The sequence below is a fragment of the Patagioenas fasciata genome, chromosome 2 (assembly GCF_037038585.1).
Source record: "Patagioenas fasciata isolate bPatFas1 chromosome 2, bPatFas1.hap1, whole genome shotgun sequence".
Classification (NCBI taxonomy): domain Eukaryota; kingdom Metazoa; phylum Chordata; class Aves; order Columbiformes; family Columbidae; genus Patagioenas; species Patagioenas fasciata.
In genome coordinates, this window is record NC_092521.1 from 168,650,786 (window position 1) to 168,674,482 (window position 23,697).

Here is a 23,697-nt window from a genome sequence, read left to right on the forward strand (position 1 = left end):
CCCGGTGAAAAACAAGGGAAGAACGCAAGTTGAGCAGCAAACATGTGAGAAACACTATCCAGTGCTCTTGGCACAACCCCTTCGTGTACAACATCGCTTTGTGATGGGGAAAGGATTTGGTATTTCATCTGCTTTGGACAGGCAACATCTGCACAAAACACGTCCCTGGATCCCCTGATCACTCAGCTGCGTCGTTCCAGTCGATCCCTTGAACAAAGGGCAAGCAGAAGTTCAATTCAAAGCAAGATTACAAAACAAAAAGCAAACTCCACGCCCCCTTCTCCAGGAATTCTAACCAAATTTCAGCTTTAATAACTGTGCAACGCACCAGTCCATTCACCTCCCGTCCAAAACCCGTGCAGGCAGCGAATTTCCTTAATGTAAACCATAAAAAATAGATGTAAGCTTCCCATGTGCAACTTCCTTTTCATGTCAAAGAATCCAAAATCTAGCAAGGACAACTGAGTCCAGCCTTTACCTAAAGCATTTTCAGTTCATAACCTGTGTCACAAGAGACAGATGTGAAAAAGTCCTTCAAAATCCTTCGGGATGGAACTGCTGAGTAACAAGAATGCAGTGACCACGAGGGAGATCTCAAATGCCCAGCACAGCGCACACCATCCTGCGGAGCCCTTGCAAAGCCCTGTCCTTAGCGCAGCCGTCTTGCACCGTTCCCAGATAAGCCACACTAAGCCTTCAGGAGCCAGTTCCAATACGGAAAAGAAAGCCCGTAATTCTCTCCTCGACTGTGTCCTACTTGAACAGCAGCTTCTACCACAGGAGAAAACAAAATAGTCCTTGAAGAGGCAGCAGGTTTCACGTTAAATGACCAGTAGTTTAAAAGCAATGAGACATTCACTTTTCTAGGAGAGTGACACGACTGTGCGGGACAAACACGAGCTGTTCACACCCCGAAACTCCAAAACCGGAGCTCATTTGTCCCCACGCGGTGAGGCAGATGGCAAGAGATCCTCGGCGTATTTTCTGCCAAGCACTGAGAAAGAGCTTCCAGGAGGAAGAGCGAGGGGAGATGCTGTGGCTGAAACATCTGCACTTTGCTTATCGCTTTGATGCCGGAGGATGCTGCACCATAATGTGACCCAGCACCCCAGAGAGGCAACAGAAACCCTACAGGTAACTCAGAAAGAAGCCACATCTCTGACTCCACATACACGTGTGAACAACCTCTGGTTTCTCCAAAATGCTTGTAAGCTTTCAGAATTTAGCACACCAGCCTCTGTTATCGAAAATGCAAATGTTCACATTTGAGCTCGTCAGTTTAGCGGGTTTTTTACAGCAACAAGAAGTCATTCATCATTTCAGACTGCGATTCCTCTCCTCTAACTGAGGTGCCAGCTCGTGCGTCGGTGGTTTGTGCTCTGGACTCAGCTGGAGACTCTCCCAGTGCACCAGATACAGGAATCCAAATGAACCGGCATCCCCTTCAACTTCACCGGTCATTCTTTTTTAAAACTTTATACCTACCTCGCCTATAATCACGTTACTTTGTCATAAAAGTTGACTGATAATGATTAAGGTGCAACTTGTATATCGTATCATATCATATCACTGATCTCTAAGCAACAAGCTTTATTTTAATACCTTACAAAAACCAGCAAGGGAAAAAGGCTTATCATAAAGACAGGTACCACGAAAAACAAACACACCCACATCTGGGAGGCTCTGCTGTCAACAAAACAGATCAAAAAAGGATCAAAGTTTAACCAGAGCCCGCACCCTCCGCCGGCCAAATCCCAGGACGCTGCCGCTGGTTTACAACACACCAAGAACAGTCTGTTCCCAGTTGGGCAGCAGGTAATGAGAGAAAATGCTCTGGCAGGCATTGGGGAATCAAGAAATTTTGCTGGAAAACTATTTTTAGAAATAAGGACTGACTTAACTCTTTGTATCGTGCAGGAGGAACAATTAAATCAGTTTAGCCCTTCTGTGTGACGACTGCAACACCATTCCCTTGGACTCCCTCCTTGTATCTGCATCCAAATGTTGCCTTTTTTTCTTGCATTACAATGATAAACTCCCAGTGGATATCTACCTCATTTGACCACCTAGAATAAGGTGGTCTTGACCCATAATTAAGGCACCACAGCAGAAAAATCAGAAAAAATCTCCAATATTTCATTTTTTGAAGTCAATTATTCAGAGGAGAGGAATTCGTCCATCCGGGTCTGGCTCCTGGTGAACTGTCACCAGCACTGAGGAGCCTCCCTACAGCTGAGAATTTCATTGTTCTGTGGTGTGCAGCAGCAAGGAGGAGATGGGAGGAAAAATGATGGATATTTCCTGAACTACTTAGGAAAGGGATCTGAAAATCAAAAAGAAAGATTCTGACCTGAACTTTAATTAATGAGAAATGAGCAGAGTGAAGAACTCAAGTAGGTGAGGTGCCTATTAGAGCTTTCTCAGGAGTTTTCAGCTTGAAAAAAATACGTTGGAAACATACCCTCCGTTGAGAGTGGGGGTCAAACCGAAGAGCGTGCACAGCCCCACGGACATGAGCAGGGAGCTGAGCACCGTCACCACCGCCGCCAGCGCCAGGCCCCACTTGGACTTCACCATGTCGATCTTCCCTGGAAAACACAACACAAAGTCTCTGTCACCAAGCAAAAGAAAACGATGTGTTGATGAAAAAAATCAAGGAGGGACCCTCATCCTGACTTATTTCAGATGGTAGCTCAATATCCTGCACAACCATTGTTTGGTCTCAGCGGCTGCAATACAGCTCCAGGATCCTCCCTGTAGGTAAGAGGTGCCGTAACAAGGGCAGGGTGGAGGATAATGCACAGCTTGCAGCTCAAACTGCTTCCAGTACAGCACTGCTGGTGTATAAATCAAAGTATTTTAGTGTGGCTAGTAAGGTTTAATATCACCAGCTCAGAACACGTACAGGACAAGAGGAAACAGCCTCAAGTTGCGCCAGGGGAGGTTGAGGTTGGATCTGGGGAACAATTTCTTCCCCAAAGGGCTGTGGGGCATTGGAACAGGCTGCCCAGGGCAGTGCTGGAGTCACCATCCCTGGAGGGGGTGAAAATACACATAGATGAGGTTCTCAGGACATGGAGCAGTGCCGGGGGTAGGGAAACGGTTGGACTCCATGATCTTGAGGGGCTTTTCCAGCCAAAGCAATTCTGTGATTCTATATGATCTGTTTCATAACAAATCATTCACTCCAAATTGGAAAAAAATGTCATTACAATGGTACACACTGGCTAAGAGGGGAAAATGAGCAGAAATCAGATAGTACTGGTTCTCTACATGGACAGGAGTCTTCCTCTCATTGTAGCCAGGGAAAGGGCAGCCCACCACTGATCCTTTACATATTAGATACACATTCATACTAATATACTCAGCTGGTGGGTGTACAAGTGGCTTATTAGCTTGCTCTTCCACCCACAAACCTACGTGTGGAGAAGTAGATGTAGGCGAAGAGTATAATATAGGTGGTGACGAGGGGTATCAGCTCGGCAATGCCGATCTCCTCCTTGAAGTGGACGTGAACGATGTTCTCCTCGCGCAGCGTGCAGTTGGGGCTGGGGTGCAGCAGCTTGAGGCGAGAGCGGAGGCTGCTGAGGAACCTGAGATGAAAAGCAAGCAGGAGGAGGTCACCGCACAGAAATATCCGCGTACGATTCCGCAGAGGAGCTCAACGGGTGAAGATCAAATAGGAGGAAGCTCCACGGCTTCATGCAGACTCACAAAGCGCACTTTTCTCTAGGCCTGACTGCTAAGTCTGTTATCTCAAATTACATACGTCACATCTCTACTGTGCAATCCCACAGACCTTGATTTCTAGGAAGATTCAATGATAACTGTGAAGACTCAGTAAAATTATTTAAAGCAAGGACTCATCATCTGAAATCCTGGCCCTGGGGAACAGAACACGCCGTAGGCGCAAACATTGCCCAAATTTTACATGAGTAAGGCTGATCAAAGGTGCTACACGACAGTGCTTGAGGATGAAGCATTCTTGCTCGGGTGGCAGAGCAAGGTTTGTGCTGCCAGCTCTGTCCCAGGCATTCCCTGGGGAATCCTGCGCAGGGCAGCACAGAGCAGAGTGTTTAGTCCGCATCTCCAAGCCGACACCCACTAAGGGGTTTTGCAGTTGGTACCGGCTGAATTAGTGCTCATTGGAAACCAAACTGTTCTGTGCACCAGGAACTGGGTCAGAACAGACCTGCTGGGCCCTGGCTGCAACAAGGTCAGCGCTGCATGCAGGTGAAGCCATCACCAGAGGAACTGCCATGGGCACCTCTGGGTATCATGCACACTTTTTGTAGAGAGATTGAGAACTGACAGTATTTTGTTTCCCAAAAACACAGCAAGTTTTCTCCCCAAAACAGCAAGCTGTTTTCCTATAGCACATTCAGAAGATCCTAAAATACCGTACAGCACAAGAAAATGGAGATTAAAGGAAAACATAACAATAATGAGACTAAACAGCAAACTTGCCAAGAAATGACTAAGAGATCTCTAAGATAGAAACAGCTCCTTACCTGGAATCATATTGCCGGAGACCCAGCGTGACGGTGTACGATACCACTCGCTTCCTATTGTAGAGATTCACCCCGCTGTACTTCCCAGGGAGCCCAAACAACAGATCTGCAAAAACACAGCGTGAACCAAACGCCAGGGGAAGCAGAAAATAAAGCAAACAGATGGGACAGGAGCAGTGTTCACTGTGAGGGATGCTGAGTGAGAACTACTGCTCTTAGAACTTCTCAGCACTCTGGTGAGACCACATCGACAGCAGATGTACCTGATGCGGGGAGTAAAGACGGTGGAGGGTCTCAGCGGTGCCAGGGACAGGACGAGAGGCAACAGGCACAAATTAAAACATGGGAAATTCCCTTTAAATTCCCTTTAGCATCCAGGCATGTCAAGTGGGCACCCAATGTGTCCTTCCACAAAGGAGACAGACTTCAAGGACGCAGCCAAAGAAATCCTTGGATGCTCATTTTTGAGCATGTCAGGGTGTGATTTAAAAAGAGTTTCAAGGAAGCCCTATTTAATGTCTCGCCTTGTGCACTAAACACAGACTTGAGAAAACTACGCGTAACGATGAACACACCACGGTTCTCAGGAACTCCCAGGATACCGTAGGCCTCTATCTTGTTTGCGAATGAGCGCTCGAGAGGTTCCGTATGCTCCAAACCACAGTGTGTACACGCTGGACGCTCAGAAAATAACCTTGGAAACAAACTCACTACAGCGTTACAAAACCCTGTCATAGGTTTCCTGACACCTTCAAAGTTCCTTTATAAAAAAGGGAAGAGCATTTGTCTGGTCTTATGGAACCACGAAATCAAATGATCTCAGATATGGTCACTTATTTTTTTAATTAAGAGAGGAAAATACTTTTATGAGATCCAATATTGACTCGGGGTAGATGCAACAAATGTCAGGGAATGCACAAGAGGGAGCAGGATGAACATTCACTTATCTGCAATGAGAAAGGCTTTGAGTAGGACAGACAATAGCAAGAGGGGAATGAAAAGGCATGGACATGCTATTTTTACACCTACAGAAAGGAGGCTGAGTGGAATTATTCACTTTGCACGAATACAGAGCCGAGTTTGAATACAGATATGAAATGAGAGATGACATATAGTTGGTAGCTCCATTCCAGATGCTGTGTATTAACAAAATGCCACCCAATTTGATAATATTGGCAATCTAGATGCTGGAGATACCGAGCAGATGACATATATTTGGTAGCTCCATTCCAGATGCTGTGTATTAACAAAATGCCACCCAATTTGATAATATTGGCAATCTAGATGCTGGAGATACCGAGCAGAAAACAGCGATGCAAGAGGTAGGGATCTCTCACAGCGCCTTCATTGCTTCAGCCTCTTACCTTTGAGAGTGGCCGATGTCTGTAAGGTCTTTGGCTCATGCTGGTGGATGGTTTTGATGATATCTGGGTCGGCGTTGAATCGCTCGCGGTCATTCTGCCAGAAGTTCCCTGGAGACAGTAACAGACAGCCGTGTTCGGGGAGCAGATTGCGCAGCTTCTTCAGGCCAGGCAGGAGGTCCGTGACCTGAAGGCAAACTTCCTCCAAGCTTTTGACACCAGAACTGAAACGCAAACAGAGGTCAGACATTGCAACTCTCGCAAACAAGAGGCAAAGCTGCTGGGGTGAGCTTCCCAAGGACCCACACCACCACGTTACTGCTCTTCTTCTTAGTAACTAAGGGTCAAGAGCCTTGGAATTTTCAGTTCCACATTTACGATACCTCCAGAGAAACTGTCTCCTTGGAATTCTTCTTCAAAGACCTTAAAACTCCTCTACACACTTCCTTCCACATATGCAAAGGGGCATTTTACAGAAATCTTGATTTGCCTCCCCGAGGTGGATTATTTAAGGTGTACAAAGTGCCCCCAAATGTACAAAGGGTTCGATATTTCCAAGTGTGCAAAATGTTTTCAGAATTCCTCTGTATTGTATGGAAAATGCCTTACAGGTTTAGAAATAGAGGTGTAACTGGTATGAAACAGAACTTGTGTTCGTTCCCAAACTTCATTTTAACACAGTTACGTCATCCTTCCCAACCAGTAATTCAAGCAAGACTCAATCTGGGCTTACAACAGGATCTGCCTGCGAGGGTTTAGTGACAAAAGCTGTCAGCACGGTGCTTGGTGAGCCAAGGAAGAGCTGCCGAGCCAAAAGATAACACTTCCCTCAACGCAATACGGGCAACTGGCGGGATTTGCACAGGAAGGGAATATTTAACAAAGGCTAAATTAAGAGACAAGAGACGAGTCTTCCCTGGCTCCAGATTACAGAGAAGGTGGACCCAGAAGATGGATCCTCTTGTAAAATTCCTTCTTTAGGAGATTTTTTCAATAATGACTACAAAGAGCAAACGTGGAAACAAACTCAGGATAATCTGAGTAATGTCTTTGTGAACACTCCCCCCACAATCCACCTCCTGCCATTATACAGCAGGATACCCAGAAAAGTCACACCTATCAAAAGAGAACACTAGAAAATACGCTTGAAAATATTGTGTTTATAGGAACAGAAGCTTTCTGAAAGTGAATTTGAAGGAGCTGATGTGGTGATGCCTCCGATAATAGCTCCAGGAAGAGCAAGATGATTTTGTGTTGTATTTCAGCTTCAGCTGACTCTGGAACACAATGGCGATAATGGTTTGTAATGTTCTGATTCGTGAAGCAAACGCACGCAGCCCATGTCCCCACCGCTATGTTGTGGATACAGAGAGTGATACCGAAAAACCACCAACTGGAGCAAAACACAAATTTCAGTTCAATTCTGACATTTTACAAATGTCGACGGCTCAAAGTTTCAGCAAGCTCACAGCTGCTGAAAACGTAATCACCTTGTGTTTCCTACCCGGTTGCCAACAACCTTCAGCTCCTTCCGTCCTTCAGTAGAATGACTTTTTTCATATTAAGAAAATCAGCTGCACTTGACTTTGACACTGATAAAAGCAACTGACAATAAGGGACTTCATAATGACTTCTGGAGGAATTTCAGAATTTATCTCCAAGTTGGATGTTTCCTGAAATATCCGAGTCCGTCACCAGAGCAGGAGCCCTTATCTCAAGGTTTAGGTCTAAGCGCTTACATCTTTTTATTTCTGGTGCCTACGTAAGTTTGATTTTGCTTCCCTACTGTATCGCTGCTCATCAAGGGCAACACCAAGGGGAGATAACGAGAAGACAACACACGTCCTGGGAGCAACTTGTTTCTAACTTGCAATTGGCAACTAGATACTGATTATTATCTAAAGTTACAGATGAACTGAAAACACGGGGAGAACGTCAGTGCCAAGGCTTTGTGAGCTGGTAGGAAAGAGCTCCTCATTTAACAGCATTTCTAAAAACGACCCCAGCGAGAGCAGAGAGCTCAGCTGGCAAGGGATGGCGCTTTTGGAATAAAAAGGACAAATCATCAGGTAGAAGAGGAAAGCAGGGACTCAAAGCTGAAGCAAGGAAGGATGCTGACCAGGACATATGAGCAGGCAGTAAATCCTGCTTCCTGTTGAGTTAGGGGAGAAAGAAAGAAGAAAGCGACTGCCTGAAAAGCTATGAGATTATCAGAGACTCTAATCTCACCTGTTTTCAGCATCATCATTCTCACTGAACACACAGACAGGAGGGAAACCCTTCTGTCCCGAAGAAAGTAAATGCAGCCAAGACTTTGATCATGAATAAAAACTTAGAACTTGAAGGAAAACTTACTTAAAACAAACCAGAGTCAAGATAATGTGTTTAAAATGTATTCTTGGTTTACAAAGAAAATATGACAAATCTGAGTGGCCTTTTCTTTAAAATGCCTGACTTGTTGGATAGGAAAGCACAGCAGGTCCTCAAAGAGCCTGTTGATGCGGCACCACACAGAAAATGCAGAAGACAGACAGAAATTAGCACAAAAATTGTGGCGCAGTAAAGAGGGAGGTTAACGGGAAAGTGGTCATGGGGCTGCTGAAAGGGGAACCACTGGGACTGAGGAAAACCAAGTGGAGTGTCTCACAGGCAAGTCAGAGAACCAGCACAATTATACATATATTCTATACATAACCTTGGAATAAGATAAAAGGGCATCTGCCTATGACACAAATAAAGAAATGCGGTTAATACAGAAAAGGAATAGAAATCTGAAATGGATGATGGGAGGGTTGGAATAAATTTAATCCCCCTTCTATTAACAGTACAAAGTGCAAGACCATGAACTTGGGGACTAACAGGAGTTTCTGCTGCAAGGTGAGAGCTCAGCAGCTGGAAATGGCAGAGAGGGACACGGGGAAGGCATTTCCATGGAAAATAACACACAAATGAGACGCCTCTGAGAATGCTGTGTACGGTTTTGATCTCCCGCATTCAGGAATGATGAACTAACACTGCTAAGAGGAGCTATCACCAAGTGGAAAGTCAGGAGAAGGTTCCCGACCATGTGAAATTCCAGAAGAGCTTCGCAATCGGCACAGTGGGGTCAAATGAACTTGCTTTAATTAACATGCAGCTTGCATGCTTATGAAAGGGTTACATGATGCTGCTATCTGCTGTAACAGGTATAACCTTGGAGGGCCCTTCCAGACCCCTCTGCCTGGAAGGTTCCTGACAATTATCAGTAATTAGAGGACAGGCAAGTTCGTGAGTGCAAAAGCTGAACTGCTCCATGCACAGGATGGAGATGATGTCACTTGTTAACAGTGACCTCCCATTTTCTTCGAATTTTGAGAATCTTCCAAATTCAAAGCTAAAACTCAGACTGTCGAGGTAGTAACTTAGAAGTTGGGTGTGTACAGGTGGGCCAGCCTCCCTTCTACCCAAACGTTAATGAACAGTAATTACCTGTCTCTCAGGGCATGGTTTCTAATCTCCTCCACCAGCTGGAAGACGCGGGACAGTGGCGAACGAAACACATCAACAGCGAGGAAGTTCTTCTGCCACGGGGAGACGGTGGCTTTCACAAAGATCTGCTGGATGTAGGCCACGGGAGCACCGACGTACTGCGGGGAAAACCAGGGGGAGAACGGAAACCCGCGGTGAGTGGGAAGCCGCTTAGCAGAATCCAACGGCAGCTTGGCAACCTCTCAGGAAGGGGTTTGCCAGCCTGTATTTTCTTTTCCTGAATTAAGAGGTGAAATATAACAGTACTATCCTAGCAAGAAGACAGAAGAGCTTGTTTCTCAAAGAGGCAAAATGCCACTGACCATTTTGGCATCAGCGTGTTGCGTATGTCTGGGAGGCAGAGGCTCCCAGCTCCTGCTGGATTTAGTACTGGAATTAAAGGCAGGAGCAGGGACTCGCTGCCTCTCACAGCGCTGCGGTTCCCCTGACCTGTGTGACATCCAAATCCTGCCGGTCTCCATGCCCAGGCTGCTGCCCCGGCTCTGGGAATGCAGCACAACACGCCGTGGCAGCCAGGATTTGCTGCCCTAAGAGCTGAACTGGGTAACAAAGCAGAAGGGAGGATTGAATGAGCCACTACGACAAGCTCTCCGTGGCACCAGGGAGTATAGAAAGTGGCAAATGGTTTCAACCACCAAGTGAAAAGAGAGAGTGGAGAGAGTAGAGAGCTGGAGGTATTAAAAGCATTAATCCAACGGGTAAATTCTACCTAAGAGAGACCCTGGAATAAAAAAGAACACCACACGTTGCAAGGGATGACTTTAGAATTGTTTCCTGATTTCCCGGGCCAGGCTACCAGCCTTCTCGAAAAGCATCGGGGTTCCAGTTTGCTCATGCAAAGGAAAAGTGAACTCCTTACCCGTAACATAAGGATGTAAGTCTAGTTGACTTGCATGACACATCCAGCCAATTAAAGAACACAATTATACCGAATTCATGAGATTCCCCACACATCCCAGACCACACGGTAGTAGCCAGCTCCACTAAATTCTAAATTCAACTTCAAATAAAAAACTCTAGGTTGTGACTTTCAGAAAAACACCTGTGTCTTGGAGGCGAAGCCTCCATCATCAGAAAAACCCTGCCACGTGCGATATTTTAAAGGAACACCTCCAGGCCAGACATTCCCGTTCTCATAGCTAGTTGGTGATCTTTCAAAAATAAGCGGGTTGGTGGCCAGAATTAAAGATCCCTCCAGAGAGAGGTTGAGGACACCGAACCCCCCAGTAGTTACTGGTAGCATCTCCACAACTGCAAAAAAGTGATTAAATGCTGTGCTCAGCCTTTGAGGAGGCCCAGGACAGGGACGTGAAGTGGTGTGCGTCACTCGTCCTGCTGCTCTAAGGACCATGATTTTGTACGGAATTAGGAAATTCGGGCCTGTTATCCCAAAACCCATTATTAGAATTACAGAAGCATTTAGTATCATCCTTTCATTATACATTTATAACCATTAACCTAATAATGTTTTAAAAAGCACACTACTTGCCTTCAAGTTATCCTTGAAAACGAGCTTTTAAACAGCATTTCAAAGCTTTTAGCTCTTCCAAATGCCTGGTGCCTGTCTTTCTGATAGACCAAGACAAATACAGCCGAAACTTGGCGGTGACACCAGACATGCTTTCCACTGCTGGCAGTAAAGCGCTGGTAAAGCAGCAGGGGCGTTTCACTGTCTCATGGTGCAGGACTCACCCAGTCGGGACGCTCGCCGGGATCCCCTTGGTGCAAACCCGCGGCTGGAGACGGCGGGGAATAATCCTTCACCGGGGTGCTGTACTCCACGGGGCCCGTGCCCGGCAGCGGCAGCTTCAGCAGCGGGTAACTGGGGGCGAGATGTAAGCAAGAAGATTGTAATTGGGTTTTAAGCAGGCTTTTGGACAGAAGAGCTCAAAAAAAAAGGATAGGTCATGAAAAGTAATCCCGTTCCAGCTTAATTCGAGCTCTGCAGGACGGAAGGTGCAGCTGCAATGCAAGAGGGGTTGATGTTTCATAGGAACTGTGTGATGTGTTTCCCCAGCGTGAGAGATAATGCACCTAAAAATCCTGGGAGAAAAAGAAGAGATGTTGTTGCAGAACCTCACCTGAATTACTCTCCATCGCGTCTAAGTGAGCCGTGCTAAAAATATTCAGTACAGCCACGTCTCAACTGTTCTGTACCCACACAAAAACAAGACGTTCATTTTATTCGAATGGCTGTTTTCCTGACTCAAACCCTATCCTAATCACCTCATTTTCCCCATTAACATTTAAACTATTCCCAATATTTGTCATTAATTTCACTGGTCCTCAAAGGGCTTTTAATAGTAGTAGTGAGACACCAAACCAGCTACGAAACGCTTATCTTCTTGCTCCTTTGTCTTCAGATCCTTGTAGCAGCTGCCCCACAACAAATAACTCAAAACTATTTGAAAGTTGAGGTACTGAGGTTTCAGAGAGTTTCGAATATTAGTTTTAGCTCCAGAGGTTCTCAAAAGCGATTAAAATCATACCAGACCTGAACTGGTGGAAAAGCAAGGCTGCTCTTACAGGGGTATCGACCAACAAGTGGGAATTGTCAGCACCGGAATGAACCGGTGACCTGAGTTTCATGATATAATTTCTCTTCTCTTGTTGTCTGAAGCACCACAATCTATCAGGCCTTACATTTCTGCCATGTTTTTCTGCCTATAGCTAACCTTTTCTTGCAATATTGCCAGAATTAATATAAAGGCCTTTCATGCAATACTCTGCCCACTTCGTTAGGGATCAGCCCGAATCACCAAAGGCCACGGTGGGAACAAGCGACAGCTAAAGGTGAGGAGGCTTCAGACTGAAAGGCAAAAGGTTGAAAAAGAACAAAGAAATCAGAAGCAAAGCTTGTCAGATTTGCGATGTTATTAGTCTGACAAAAAGACAACATCTCATTATTACCACCTCATTGTGCAATGGGAGGGAAGAGAAAAAGGAATAATAAAATCATACATCAGTGGCAAAAATGCCCAACAGAAGGCACAATCTGGAGACACGGTGCTGCCTCCGTTCCCTCGCACGCAGCCATCGGGTTGAGTCCTTTAAGTGACACATAGCACCTGCTTGTCGCAAACGTGTCGCTGAAAATAAAAGCCTGGGGGAAAATACACACAGCAATCATCCCACGTCTGGCTGAGACAGAAATTAAACCCATGAAATCGAGGAGATGAGATTAAAAAAACCCAACGGAATGAGATGAACGGGTGATTGAGGAAGAACGACTTCTTCACTAAGTGGTTTTGATGTTGATGCACCCAAGGAAAACACTTCACATTCATAGTACGTGCTTATGTGGAGGTGGATTTCCCTGTGCAATCACCTGCCAGTTCTAAGGAGTCAGAACAAATAATCTTCATAGAATCGAGGAATCATTTTGGTTGGAAAAGCTCCTCGAGATCATGCAGTTCAACCATTCCCCACCCCTGGCACTGCCCCATGTCCCTGAGAACCTCCTGTCCGTCTGTCCAGCCCTCCAGGGATGGTGACTCCAGCACTGCCCTGGGCAGCCTGTTCCAATGCCCCACAGCCCTTTGGGGAAGAAATTGTTCCCAGATCCAACCTCAACCTCCCCTGGCGCAACTTGAGGCCATTTCCTCTGGTCCTGGCGCTTGTTCCTGGGGAGCAGAGCCCGACCCCCCCTGGCTCCAAGCTCCTTTGAGGCAGTTGCAGACAGTAAGAAGGTCTTTTTGCCTTTGCTGACCTTCCCAAAACTCTGCTCCCTCATCCAGGTCACTAACAGCAATGTTAATTAGACCTCACCCTTGTTCAGGTATTAGGGGTTGAAGTGCTGGCAGAGCTGTGGGAGCAGCAACTTGCAGTGGAGAGACAGGAGAACACCTGGGCCAGGGGAACAACCCCAACAGCCACAGCAAAATCTCGACCTGGCCCCCACCACCCAAGTTCTGTCAGTCTTGAGTGCATCGCATCACGCAATTCTGGGTTCCACTCTGCAATTCCCGTGCTTGAGCCCACAGAGGAAGGTCTTAACAAGTCAGTTTACATACCACACAAACCTGCAAAAAAGAACTTTTCTATGTTTTAAAAAAAATCAGCCTCTGGAGATGGCTGTGAGTTGCTCCACCGCGTTGGTTCTCAGCCACTAGTCTATTGACATCTGAACGAAGTCATTTCATCGCCACACACTCACAGGGGGCCTCAGACAAAGATGCAGGAGGCAGCAGCTCATAGGGAGGTTAGACGAGAATCCAGTATTTGGGTTTTTTCTGTTATTAAATAAAAGTGTAGCTTTGTGTAGAGGCAAAGAAGCAAACTGCTCCCATGGTGACGTGTGAGCCAGCTCCCAAAATACAGCAACTCTGAGCTCCTTACCCGCTATTTTTGAATGACCAAGATTTTCACCTCATTGGGTTTTGATTTTCATGTTTGGATTTTCAAACTTGTTCAAAAAATTGGAAAGCAGGTCCAAATGCAATAGAGGGAAGAACAAAAGCCACGGTGCCACGGGGGACATAATTTTCTTCATTTTTCCATCAGCTAACGAGTCCTGATGCTAACACCCATCACTGTCAAAGGCAGCGAGACGTAACACATTTCAGTCACGGGTTTACTCTCAGATGTTACCACCTTCCTTGGGAGCAAGAGCTTCTGTGGCGGGTGATATTATCTTCATATTTTACCGAGAGGAGAGCTGTGGCGTCAGAAGACACTGACGCACCATCAGGAATGCGACTTCCTCAGATTGTTTGGAACAGCAGAAAAAAAGCTGGAATTATTCTTTATTATAATCCACACTTTCAGCAACTGTCTTCAGCAAAAAGGCCCCCAGGAAATCCACTTTTAAAAGGTTAAAAGGCTAAAAAACACCTATGGTTTGCGTCTATAGTTCTCATGATCCCGGCAGCGCAGCTCGTGGTGTTGTTTTGCGGCAAAGCCCAGGAACAAGATTTAATCTTGGGACTCTTTCCAAAGGCTCCCTCACCTTGAGCCAACTACAACATAAATAAGTGTCCCCATAAGGGAAGCAGGGACATAGATTTACTTTTATAAGTGATATTTGAGAATTCATGTTTATGAGAGATTTTGAGAACATCTGATAGAAATACACACAAAGTATGTGTTCTAGATTATATTTAAGTTACTTCAGCGAGAAGCTACAACATTAGTTCTGGAATTTATTTAGACGAATACAGACAGGCGATACCAGCTGATCTTGTCAGTGATACCTGAGACTGACAGGAGAGAGAAAGAACAGAGTGAAAAAGAACCAGCCGGTGATACAGAGAAATTCACGGCTACTTCAGACATGGCTGTCAGAGCATTCTTTAAGTAAACAGAGTTTAGAAACAAAGCAAGAGCTGTGAGGAGCACCCTGGTTTCCCACAGACGCCAACCGCTGCAGGGCCAGTGAGATGTGACAGGGCCGGGTCATTTCCATGGGCACCTCTCACAAGCTGCTCCAAGTGAGTCACAGGGAAAGGATTTCTAGTGTTCAGGATTGATTCTCTTCACATTTGTCTTTGTAAAGAGATTTTTTTGACCATGAGGGAAAGAGGTGAATGCTAGAATGGGAAGGATAGAGAAAGGAGGGCAGAAAAGTCGAATCTAAAACACATTTTGGTTTTGAGAAAGGTTCTTCTTAGATGCTCAAGCTATCATGAAATCTGATTAAAATGGTAACTCCAAAGTGTCAGAAGATATTTAACATTTAAACTTGCTTTCACACAGACCAGAAGACGTGCCATATTCCAATAGAAAGCCTCTTGTCGCCAACAACTGTGACCGCTTTAGAATGAACCAGCGCATAGCATGCTGAAGCAAGACTGTTGGTCAAGAAACCAGCTTCTGGCACAGCGCTACTTGAAGTTCCTTTTGCTTTCTTGGAGAGACTGTAAATAAGAAGATGCAGACATGAACAGCTCATGAATACATTTAACTTGCCATTTAGCTACAGCTTTATTCAGCATGGTTGTAGACAAGGGGAGCAGCAAACAGTCATTGAAGCTTAAAGAACATTTTTAAAGTAAGTACCAGCACCTCCTCTGGTTACCACACAAGACACTACAAGCCTGTCAGACAGCGATGTGTTCTTTCAAGAAATACATAGAATTATGGAATAGTTTGGGTTGGAAGGACCTTCCCAGCTCATCCAGTCCATGAGCAGGGACATCTTCACCAGACAACGTTGCTCAGAGTCCGTCAGAGCCTGATCCATGGGGTAAATGGTTTGATTTTAAACACTTCAAAAAAGTGTTCTTCAGAACTACACAGCAGCTTCAAATTTACTCTTCCTGGCAGATTTTCTGTTGTTCTCTGCTGGGAGGAGGGACTGCTCTTGTGCCAGATAAGCTTAAGTGACACTTGCACTCTACTAGGGGAAAAAGGTTACACACTCAGGTAAGTTTGTCCCGGTAAAGAACAGGAATGTTTCTGAATGCTGACCCACCTGAAGGGGATGATGAAAATGAGTGACACCTACAAAGGGATACACAGTAAAACAAGACTTTAACGAGCCCTACAGCTGTCAATAGCCAGTTCAGCAGAAAGCCCTCACTGGGAAGGAAATACAAATACAACCTGGATTTTCAGAATTTTGGAGTAAGAATGAGTCATACTCATTTTTGGTTTTACTTGGAATATTAATTTATTAACAAAAAAAATAGATGTGCTGTGTCTTGTCTAGAGGTGACATTAAAAATAGCGTCTACACAAAATACTCCCAAGGGTAAAGGCAGAAGACATTGAAACAACTGTACATAGACCCTGTGGGGGCTGCGGTACCTGATCCTTGACACCCAACCTGCCTAGAAGGGCAGAAACACCCGCCTGTTAGCTGCTGGCACATGGCTTGAGAACCAGAGCTGATGCTGCAGGAGGTGTGGACCACACGGTTTACTTCAGCTTTCAAGAAAGTTATCTGAGCACAAAGATGGTCACGTTTTACTGAGGTGTGGAGGGGGAAGACGATAACCAACTGAATGAATTCCTTCTGCAGTGGAGCTTTTCAAGCTTTCCTTGATTCTGGTGCAGAAGAGCAGGCTGTGTCACCTCTGACCCTTTCACGAATTCAGGATGTAGGATCCACCCCTGCTTGTACAATATGATGTATTTATTAACCACATTAAAGGTTGAAGAACACAGAATCCTTCCTTTTTGCTCTACTACCTTCTTTTCCCACTCACTTCTTCAGGAACAAGGACTAATGCTCTCAGCGACACTGAGGATGTTATTGGCTCCTCCCCTGCTGATAAAAGTGAGTATGAAACCACCAAATCACTAGTGTCTCTTCTTTCCTCATTAGAATCATATCACAGGATGGTTTGGGTTGGAGGGACCTTCCCAGCCCCCCAGTGCCACCCCTGCCATGAGCAGGGACATCTGCACCAGCTCAGGTTGCTCAGAGCCCCGTCCAGCATGGCCTGGGATGTCTCCAGGGATGGTTCAGCCACCACCTCTCTGGCCAACTCGGCTCTCACCACCTTCAGGGGGAAGAATTTCTTCCTTGTATCTCATCTAAACCTCTCTCTTGCAGTTTAGAGCCATCACCCCTAGTCCTGTCACTGCATGTACTTGTAAAAAGTCCACCTCCAGCTTTCTCGTAGGTCCCCTTGAGGTACTGGAAGACCTGTAGTTCCTACTACTTAACTGCTCCGTGCTTGTTTCAGACACTAATCTGCATTATTACGCAAACAGCACTGAGTTGCTTATCGATGTGTTGGACAGAAACATTTGCTAAATGAGCTTCTGCCTTGAAGGTTGGCCTTGATTTTTTTCACCAGCTTCTTTCTCCAAGTTTCAGCGCATTTCTCTCTCATTTTCGCAGTGCGGTGGATGAGATGAATCAGTGAAATCTGTCCTAAGAAAACGCAACACTTATGAAGAGCACAAGTTCAATTCCAGCAGTAAAATCAGTGCCAAAGACTCAGAGTCCTCACAATGACTGCAGGAAAGAAGGCAGATGTGACACTTTGTGTAGTCCTTTCTTTGGCCTTGGCACACTATCCCCAAAAAAAACTATAGCATTTTCCCGTATCTGATGAAAAGACTTGCTTAGAAGGATTTTAGTGCCGTACAGTCCAAAAAGCTACAGAATATCTTGCTCCAGGTTTACACAATTGTAGTCCCTACCCATTCGTTAGGGGATTAGCTTTCAACAGCTATAGCTGCACACACCAAAGAGCAAACAACTGTGTGCAGCCGCACACCACAAATATCAGATTATTACACACAGAGCAAACAAGTCTCTTGGACTTCTGAAGGATGTTTCTCAAGTGCTCATTGGAGAGAACAGCCCCTGAACTTGAGCTCTGGCAAGAAAATACCCCAATTCTAGTACAAGCCGAGGAACCCAAAGTACAATATACTTGGTAATGTAGCTTCATTGTAAGTGGACGTAATAAGTTTTATTTCTTGTTTTAAAGGAATGAACTGCAAAGCTCCGTTGCTCCCTTCTCTTTACAGCCTCTCATCATATATTTCTATATGGTGATAAGGTACCAGAGCCTTCTCTTCTCCTGGCCGAACAGTCCCAGTTCTCTCACCTTTCCTCATAGCAGAGATGCTCCGGTCCCTTCATCATCTTCATGGCTCTTCATCCAGTTTTCCGCTTTCCAGTTCATGGTATATGAGGTTTATCTCATCTGCACATGTGCCGAGGGTGCAGTCTGCACCATCAGCCAGGTCACCAGTGGAGAGGTCAGACCTCAGGCTCAGACTAAGAGGAAGATCTGCAAAGCTCAGCCCAAAACGAAGCTGCCAGTAAGTATCTTGAGTATCCTGCGCGTGGATATCCCATCAGAGTTCGGTCTGAAATGCTCAAGTGTAGACGGGCTGCGCTCTCTGACCTAGTTAGCAATTCCACTTCTCAAGCCAGAATTAACACCGGTTGATACAGAGCAGCTCAGAACAAGAACTAAAACAGCCCCACAAATTGTTTCTGAAGAGGAAGCACTGCAGCCACACTTCAGTTTTTTGCCGCAATACTCTTGCTCTCAAAGGGTGTCACAGTATTTTTAAACCCCTGTCTCTCCTAGGGCCATTATTTCCTTTTCTAATGAGTTACTGAAACTCATTAAAGGAAACAGGCTATTCACTGTATGCCCAACGGGGTCTTGGACAAAATTCTACAGCCTAAAGGTAACCAAAAACTGCAAAACCCTCAAATAGCAACACCGAGTAACACAGATACTGCACAGACACACAGTTACCCGTAGCTAATCCGCGAAATACAACCTGCTTTGAAGCTTCACGTGAGACGCCTTAATTCACGCTGCTCTAAGCACACGACTAAAAAGACAGACCCAAGTTCTGACCTAGTGGGCACGAGGAAGAACGAGCACAGCTGCTGGTAATCCCAGATCACATTTCCTCCTGTCCCGGAAATCCTACATTTAGGAAAGGGAGGAAGTTTTTATTTTGATCCCTCCCAAAGTGCAACATTTGTAGGGATAAACATCTTATAGTGAAGCGGTTGTCTTGCATCCCTGCATTTACCCCAGCAACAGCACCTGAGAAAGTTAAATAGGAGCCTAATGGCTCTGGCAGCTCTGAAAGCAATTAGCAAGATCACTGCGGCGCGGTGATCGCAGGTGCACGGCGGAGCGCTGTCGCTAACACAGGCCTGACACGGAGCGCTGTGGCTAACGCAGGCCTGACACGGAGCGCTGTGGCTAACGCAGGCCTGACACGTGAGAGCAAAGCCGAAATAAAGAGACAGAGCTGCTACTTGCAACCACATCAATAAACACAACACAAAACCCACTTGCTTGGACCTCGTAGAGGCTCCGCATTTCTACAGAACAAGAGATCTGTAGATAAAACTAGGATCATTAACACTTATAAGAATTCATATGGAGCAGTGAAAAGCAATCAGGAAAGCAACGCCATGGTTGCTGCGCACAGTCTCGAAGAGTCACAGGCATGAGAAACGATCTCACAGGTTTTCAATACACGGAAACAATCAATAATCTATTAACAATAGATGAGAACAAAGTCTGTCTTATCCTCAGCAATGCTCAGAGAAAAGTTTACACCTCTATCAAGACAGGCGGAGTTCTTCTAAAAACAGAGGAGTACGTTATCTCATAGGGTTTATTCTGACCAAAAGAGACAAGATACTTGGAATTCAAAACTTGAAGACAGAATCTATATCTGCACACGCGTGTGTCTGTGCCCAAACCCTCTCAACTCCAGCGGTAATAATGCCTCCCTGGAAATGACTAAGAGGCCCATGTAACATTTCTGAGAGTGAAAACACATTCAACTGCAAGTCATATCCAAATTAGAGTCCATAAGGACAGCAGAGAATTCCTAAGAATACACAACGCACACGTGCCGAGGCAAGGGCTGGAAAAGAAGAGTACAAGCTTCAGGGAGAACAGAATAGAAAGGTACAGAGAGAAATATCAACATCCCTTCTCCCCAGTTTTAATTCATTATTTTGGAGTCCACACCATATGTTTTGGGGATTATTTTTATTTTACTTCTTCCTTTTCTTCATTTATTCAATTAGTTTTTACTATTTACTTACTAAACCACACGAAGATACTTCATCCCTGTCTTTTCTTTTGTCCCACAAAAAGATGACAAAGATCTAGTACGTATTAAATAAAGAAAGAGATTCTGGACAGCCCACAAGCCAGGGAAACCCGAGCACGTTCAACGCGTTGCTCTGAAAACCCCCTGGGACACCAAGTATCTGGTGTGACTTACCAGCAGGCCAGGATGCAGAGCCCAGTGAAGAGGATGATGGGGATGGGGTAGGAAGCGCAGAGCAGCCCGTGGTTGTAGAACGCCCGCGATATCCTCTCGCGCAGCCTTTCAGTCAGGGTCATCCTCGGCGGCCGTCACCTCGCTGCCATCCCGGGGTACGTCAGGGGATCGGGGAACGCCGGCATGGGCGACGCTTCGGCAAAGGATCCAGCTGGGAATCGGAAAGAAGGCTTGTGAGAAGAATAAATAAATGGCAAATAAACATACCAACCTGCTTTAGAAAGACTGTCAGCATTGCACCTCCACAGGAGAAAGGGGAGAAGACACCGCACGCAGAGTTGTGAGCCGGATTTGATGGAGTTCTTGGGGAGGAAAGGCAGAGAAGGAAGAGCAGAACGGTGGCACCGCTGGCGGTCAGAGCAAACTCGCCAGGACGGAGCGAGGAACCAAACCCTCTGAAAGGGAGGAAGGAAGGAAAGGAGCTTAGTGAAAGAATGACGCAGAGCTCCGAGGAGACGCCAAAATGCCCATTAGAAAAGAAGGATTGAGGGTAGCGGGACACAGGCTGAAGCACTTGCAGTGCTTTAATTATTAGCAACGCACCGGGAATGAGAGGAGGGACCAGAACAGCCTTCGCTGCTAACACAATCTAAACAAATCTATTCTATTTTTGAGTGGGGAATGAGGGAGGGAAGCGTGAGTAGTCTGAGCACACTACAGACAAATAAACTAACGCAGATACTTCTTGTCAAAACGTATTCAGACTTGAGTGGAAGACTCGGACCGGGCTGTTCACCGCGTGCAAACTGAACTGCAGATGTCAGAACCCATCACCTTATATTTGCAATGGGATTTACAAAGTATAAAAAAAATGCCATATGAAAAGCCCGAAGAAAAGCTTAAGATAATACATTAAAATAAAGCACAACCCAGATTTCTAGGAAATTCGGAGCAGGAGAAACCTCCCCTCAAACTTTTTTTCCTCTTTTAAGTCTCAGGCTGAATGCAAAATATGTGGTTCACAAGCGCTCTCAGGACTGAAAGGATTCACTGCAAGACCAAATTTCTTTGGTACAGTTCAAGGCTACGATTATGTGAGATTTTTATATCTTTATCAGAGAGGAAAATACATATATTTTTCCTGGCTTCTCCAGAATAAGATGGGGCCAATAAGAGACCCAAAGCATACGAAACAAGGCACTCTGTCCACAGGAAAATGCCATAATGATTGTGCCAGAGACTTCAACAGGCTGCGCATTAAAACCAGTCGCTTGTTTGACGCTTTGAAGAACTCACCCTCACCCCCCTGGATGCACAGAATCCTAGAGGAGAAGGTCTGAAACCCATGATGGGTTTTCATACCTATGTGGCTGAGGAATTCTGTCCTCCTCAAGCATTTAGAAGCTGGGAGAGGTATCACAGGCACTGTTTTCTTTTATAATCTTTATATTCTGTCTTTTCAGCTATATGGGAGAGAGCATATGAGGGAAGACAAACCCTAAGTACAGCTGTTAAGCTTTCCATTTCAGATTAAATTCTATTTAATGCCCACGGGACTATTTTACAACAATCTACCTACTACTCAACTTTTAACCTTTAGCTTGTTCTGGTCCAGTGGTAAATAGGAACTGTTGATTTTAAACCGAGTCCAAGGCAAACAAAAAAAAAGAAAAGAAAAAATGTTTTTAAAGGTGCACCAAAAATCAATAGAAACATGGACTTTCTGTTCTAGGTCTCAGGACTGAGTAGAAACATAAAAGCTGATGAATGTTGTGCAAGAATTGGAATAATGAGAAAAGCTTCAGGCTCTAGAAGGCAGCTGGGCCAGAAGATCATGGTAGGTCCCTTCCAAGGGACATATTGTACTCTAACCAGTCACAGAAGTGGGGGAAAATACATAAAAAGTTTAGACTACTCAAAAATTCAAGTGGCTATACATCACACACTCAACATAAAGCATAGGGCAAATGCGAAGAATAATTTTCCTCCCTAAGCGGCAGCACCACCGCAGCAGCATTGAACACAAGGACACTGTCCTGCCAAAGGGACTCTGGGGGGACAAATCTCCAGAACCAATTTTCTTGCGTGTTGGCTTCACCCCCATGGTTCACATACACAGCATCTGATTCTCCACCTTTACCTTAAAGTGCAAATCAGCTGAGGTTTCTGATGCACACACAGAGCGATGGCTCCTCCCTGTCGCCCACCAGTGAGCCGAGGGGGTCTCAAAACCTTAGGTGTTGTGGTCTAGAAAGAACCAACCGAACAAATCGGAGCCCAGTGTAAGGGCTGGGGTCAGGGCTGGCCCATCCCTTCCGCTGCCTGTTCTGTGAGTGACTTGGCAACACCACAAAGCCTCTATTTCTGGGGCAGAAATCTGCCAGGACTGGCTCTCCGAGCAGCCCTACCTTCTAACAGCAATTTCGGTTATTAGCATCGCACTGGGAACAGTTTCTACTAATTGCAAAGAGGAAAATTCAGTATTTACTTGCTTTACCTGATGCAAAACCTCAGCATTTGTTAAGAAGAAAACATTAAGCATTCCAAAGCTAATATTGGTTTCTTAGTTTTTCAGCGATTGCATATTAAATTTTGAAATCTTTATTAGCTTTACACTACAATAGTGCTCATAAAAGTTAAAAGCAGGAACCGTTCCTATTCAAAGTCATTTTTGCAAACAAACAGTAGCTAACTCAAAATAAACGCTCTGATTCTAAGACAAAAGTAGACGCAATTCAGAGTATTTTCCTTTTGCACGACTGCAAATCCAATACAAAGTTTGACTGGAAACAAGAGAACACCAGGACATTTCCTTAACGTCGCAATGCAATTTTGCATTCCTGGTTCACTTCAGGTACAAGAGGCAGATACGCAATGAAGTTCAGAGATTGCCGGAGACAAGAGCAAACACCAAGGTTTGGCTTTTAAAACCTCTTTATTTCCAAACTAAGCTACACATTAAGCAATTGCTTAAACTCGGTAGTCATTCCGTCCAGGTATAGAAGGTGCAGATGGAAAACAGAATTTGGATAGTTAACAAGTTCACAAGAGCTGGGTAGTTGCAGAAGAGTGAATTAATCCACCTCGTGACCAGAATATTTTCCTCCATCCTTGGGTTAAAAGAGGAGAAAAAGCAGTTGCTGAAACAACTACCATCTCATCAAGAGAAAGCGCAATAATTGCTATTCATTTATTGTTCTCTGCAACTGCCCAAAAGGAGGTTGGAGCCAGGGGGGGTCGGGCTCTGCTCCCCAGGAACAAGCACCAGAGGAAACGGCCTCAAGTTGCACCAGGGGAGGTTGAGGTTGGATCTGGGGAACAATTTCTTCCCCAAAGGGCTGTGGGGCATTGGAACAGGCTGCCCAGGGCAGTGCTGGAGTCACCATCCCTGGAGGGCTGGACAGACGGACAGGAGGTTCTCAGGACATGGGGCAGGGATGGGGTGGGTTATGGTTGAACTCCATGATCTTGAGGGGCTTTTCCAACCAAAACAATTCTGTGATTCACAACCCAAGACAGGCAGAGAGAATATTAAATGCCCACAACACTTTTAGAGCCCCTGGGCCGCCTTCTTTCCAGCTGATCCTTATCTTGTTTGGAAAATATTATGTTATATCCCA

At 45.4% G+C, this 23,697-nt stretch overlaps 1 protein-coding gene across 3 annotated transcripts in view; it reads right to left on the reverse strand.

Annotated features, from left to right (window-relative positions):
• Nucleotides 1-23,697, reverse strand: part of SCAP (SREBF chaperone) — a 55,861-nt gene that overhangs the window by 19,144 nt on the left and 13,020 nt on the right. For 2 of the 3 annotated variants that reach the window (XM_065830306.2, XM_065830307.2), the window contains 7 exons: nt 20,078-20,288; nt 11,093-11,222; nt 9,341-9,498; nt 5,876-6,096; nt 4,512-4,617; nt 3,421-3,593; nt 2,462-2,588 (listed from right to left, as the gene is read on the reverse strand). In XM_065830306.2, coding sequence (XP_065686378.1) covers nt 2,462-2,588; nt 3,421-3,593; nt 4,512-4,617; nt 5,876-6,096; nt 9,341-9,498; nt 11,093-11,222; nt 20,078-20,199 — 1,037 coding nt within the window. In that variant the 5' untranslated portion in view covers nt 20,200-20,288. Of the gene's footprint in view, nt 1-2,461; nt 2,589-3,420; nt 3,594-4,511; nt 4,618-5,875; nt 6,097-9,340; nt 9,499-11,092; nt 11,223-20,077; nt 20,289-20,377; nt 20,402-23,697 lie in introns of those variants that run through there. The other variant, XM_065830309.2, reaches the window with a different exon arrangement.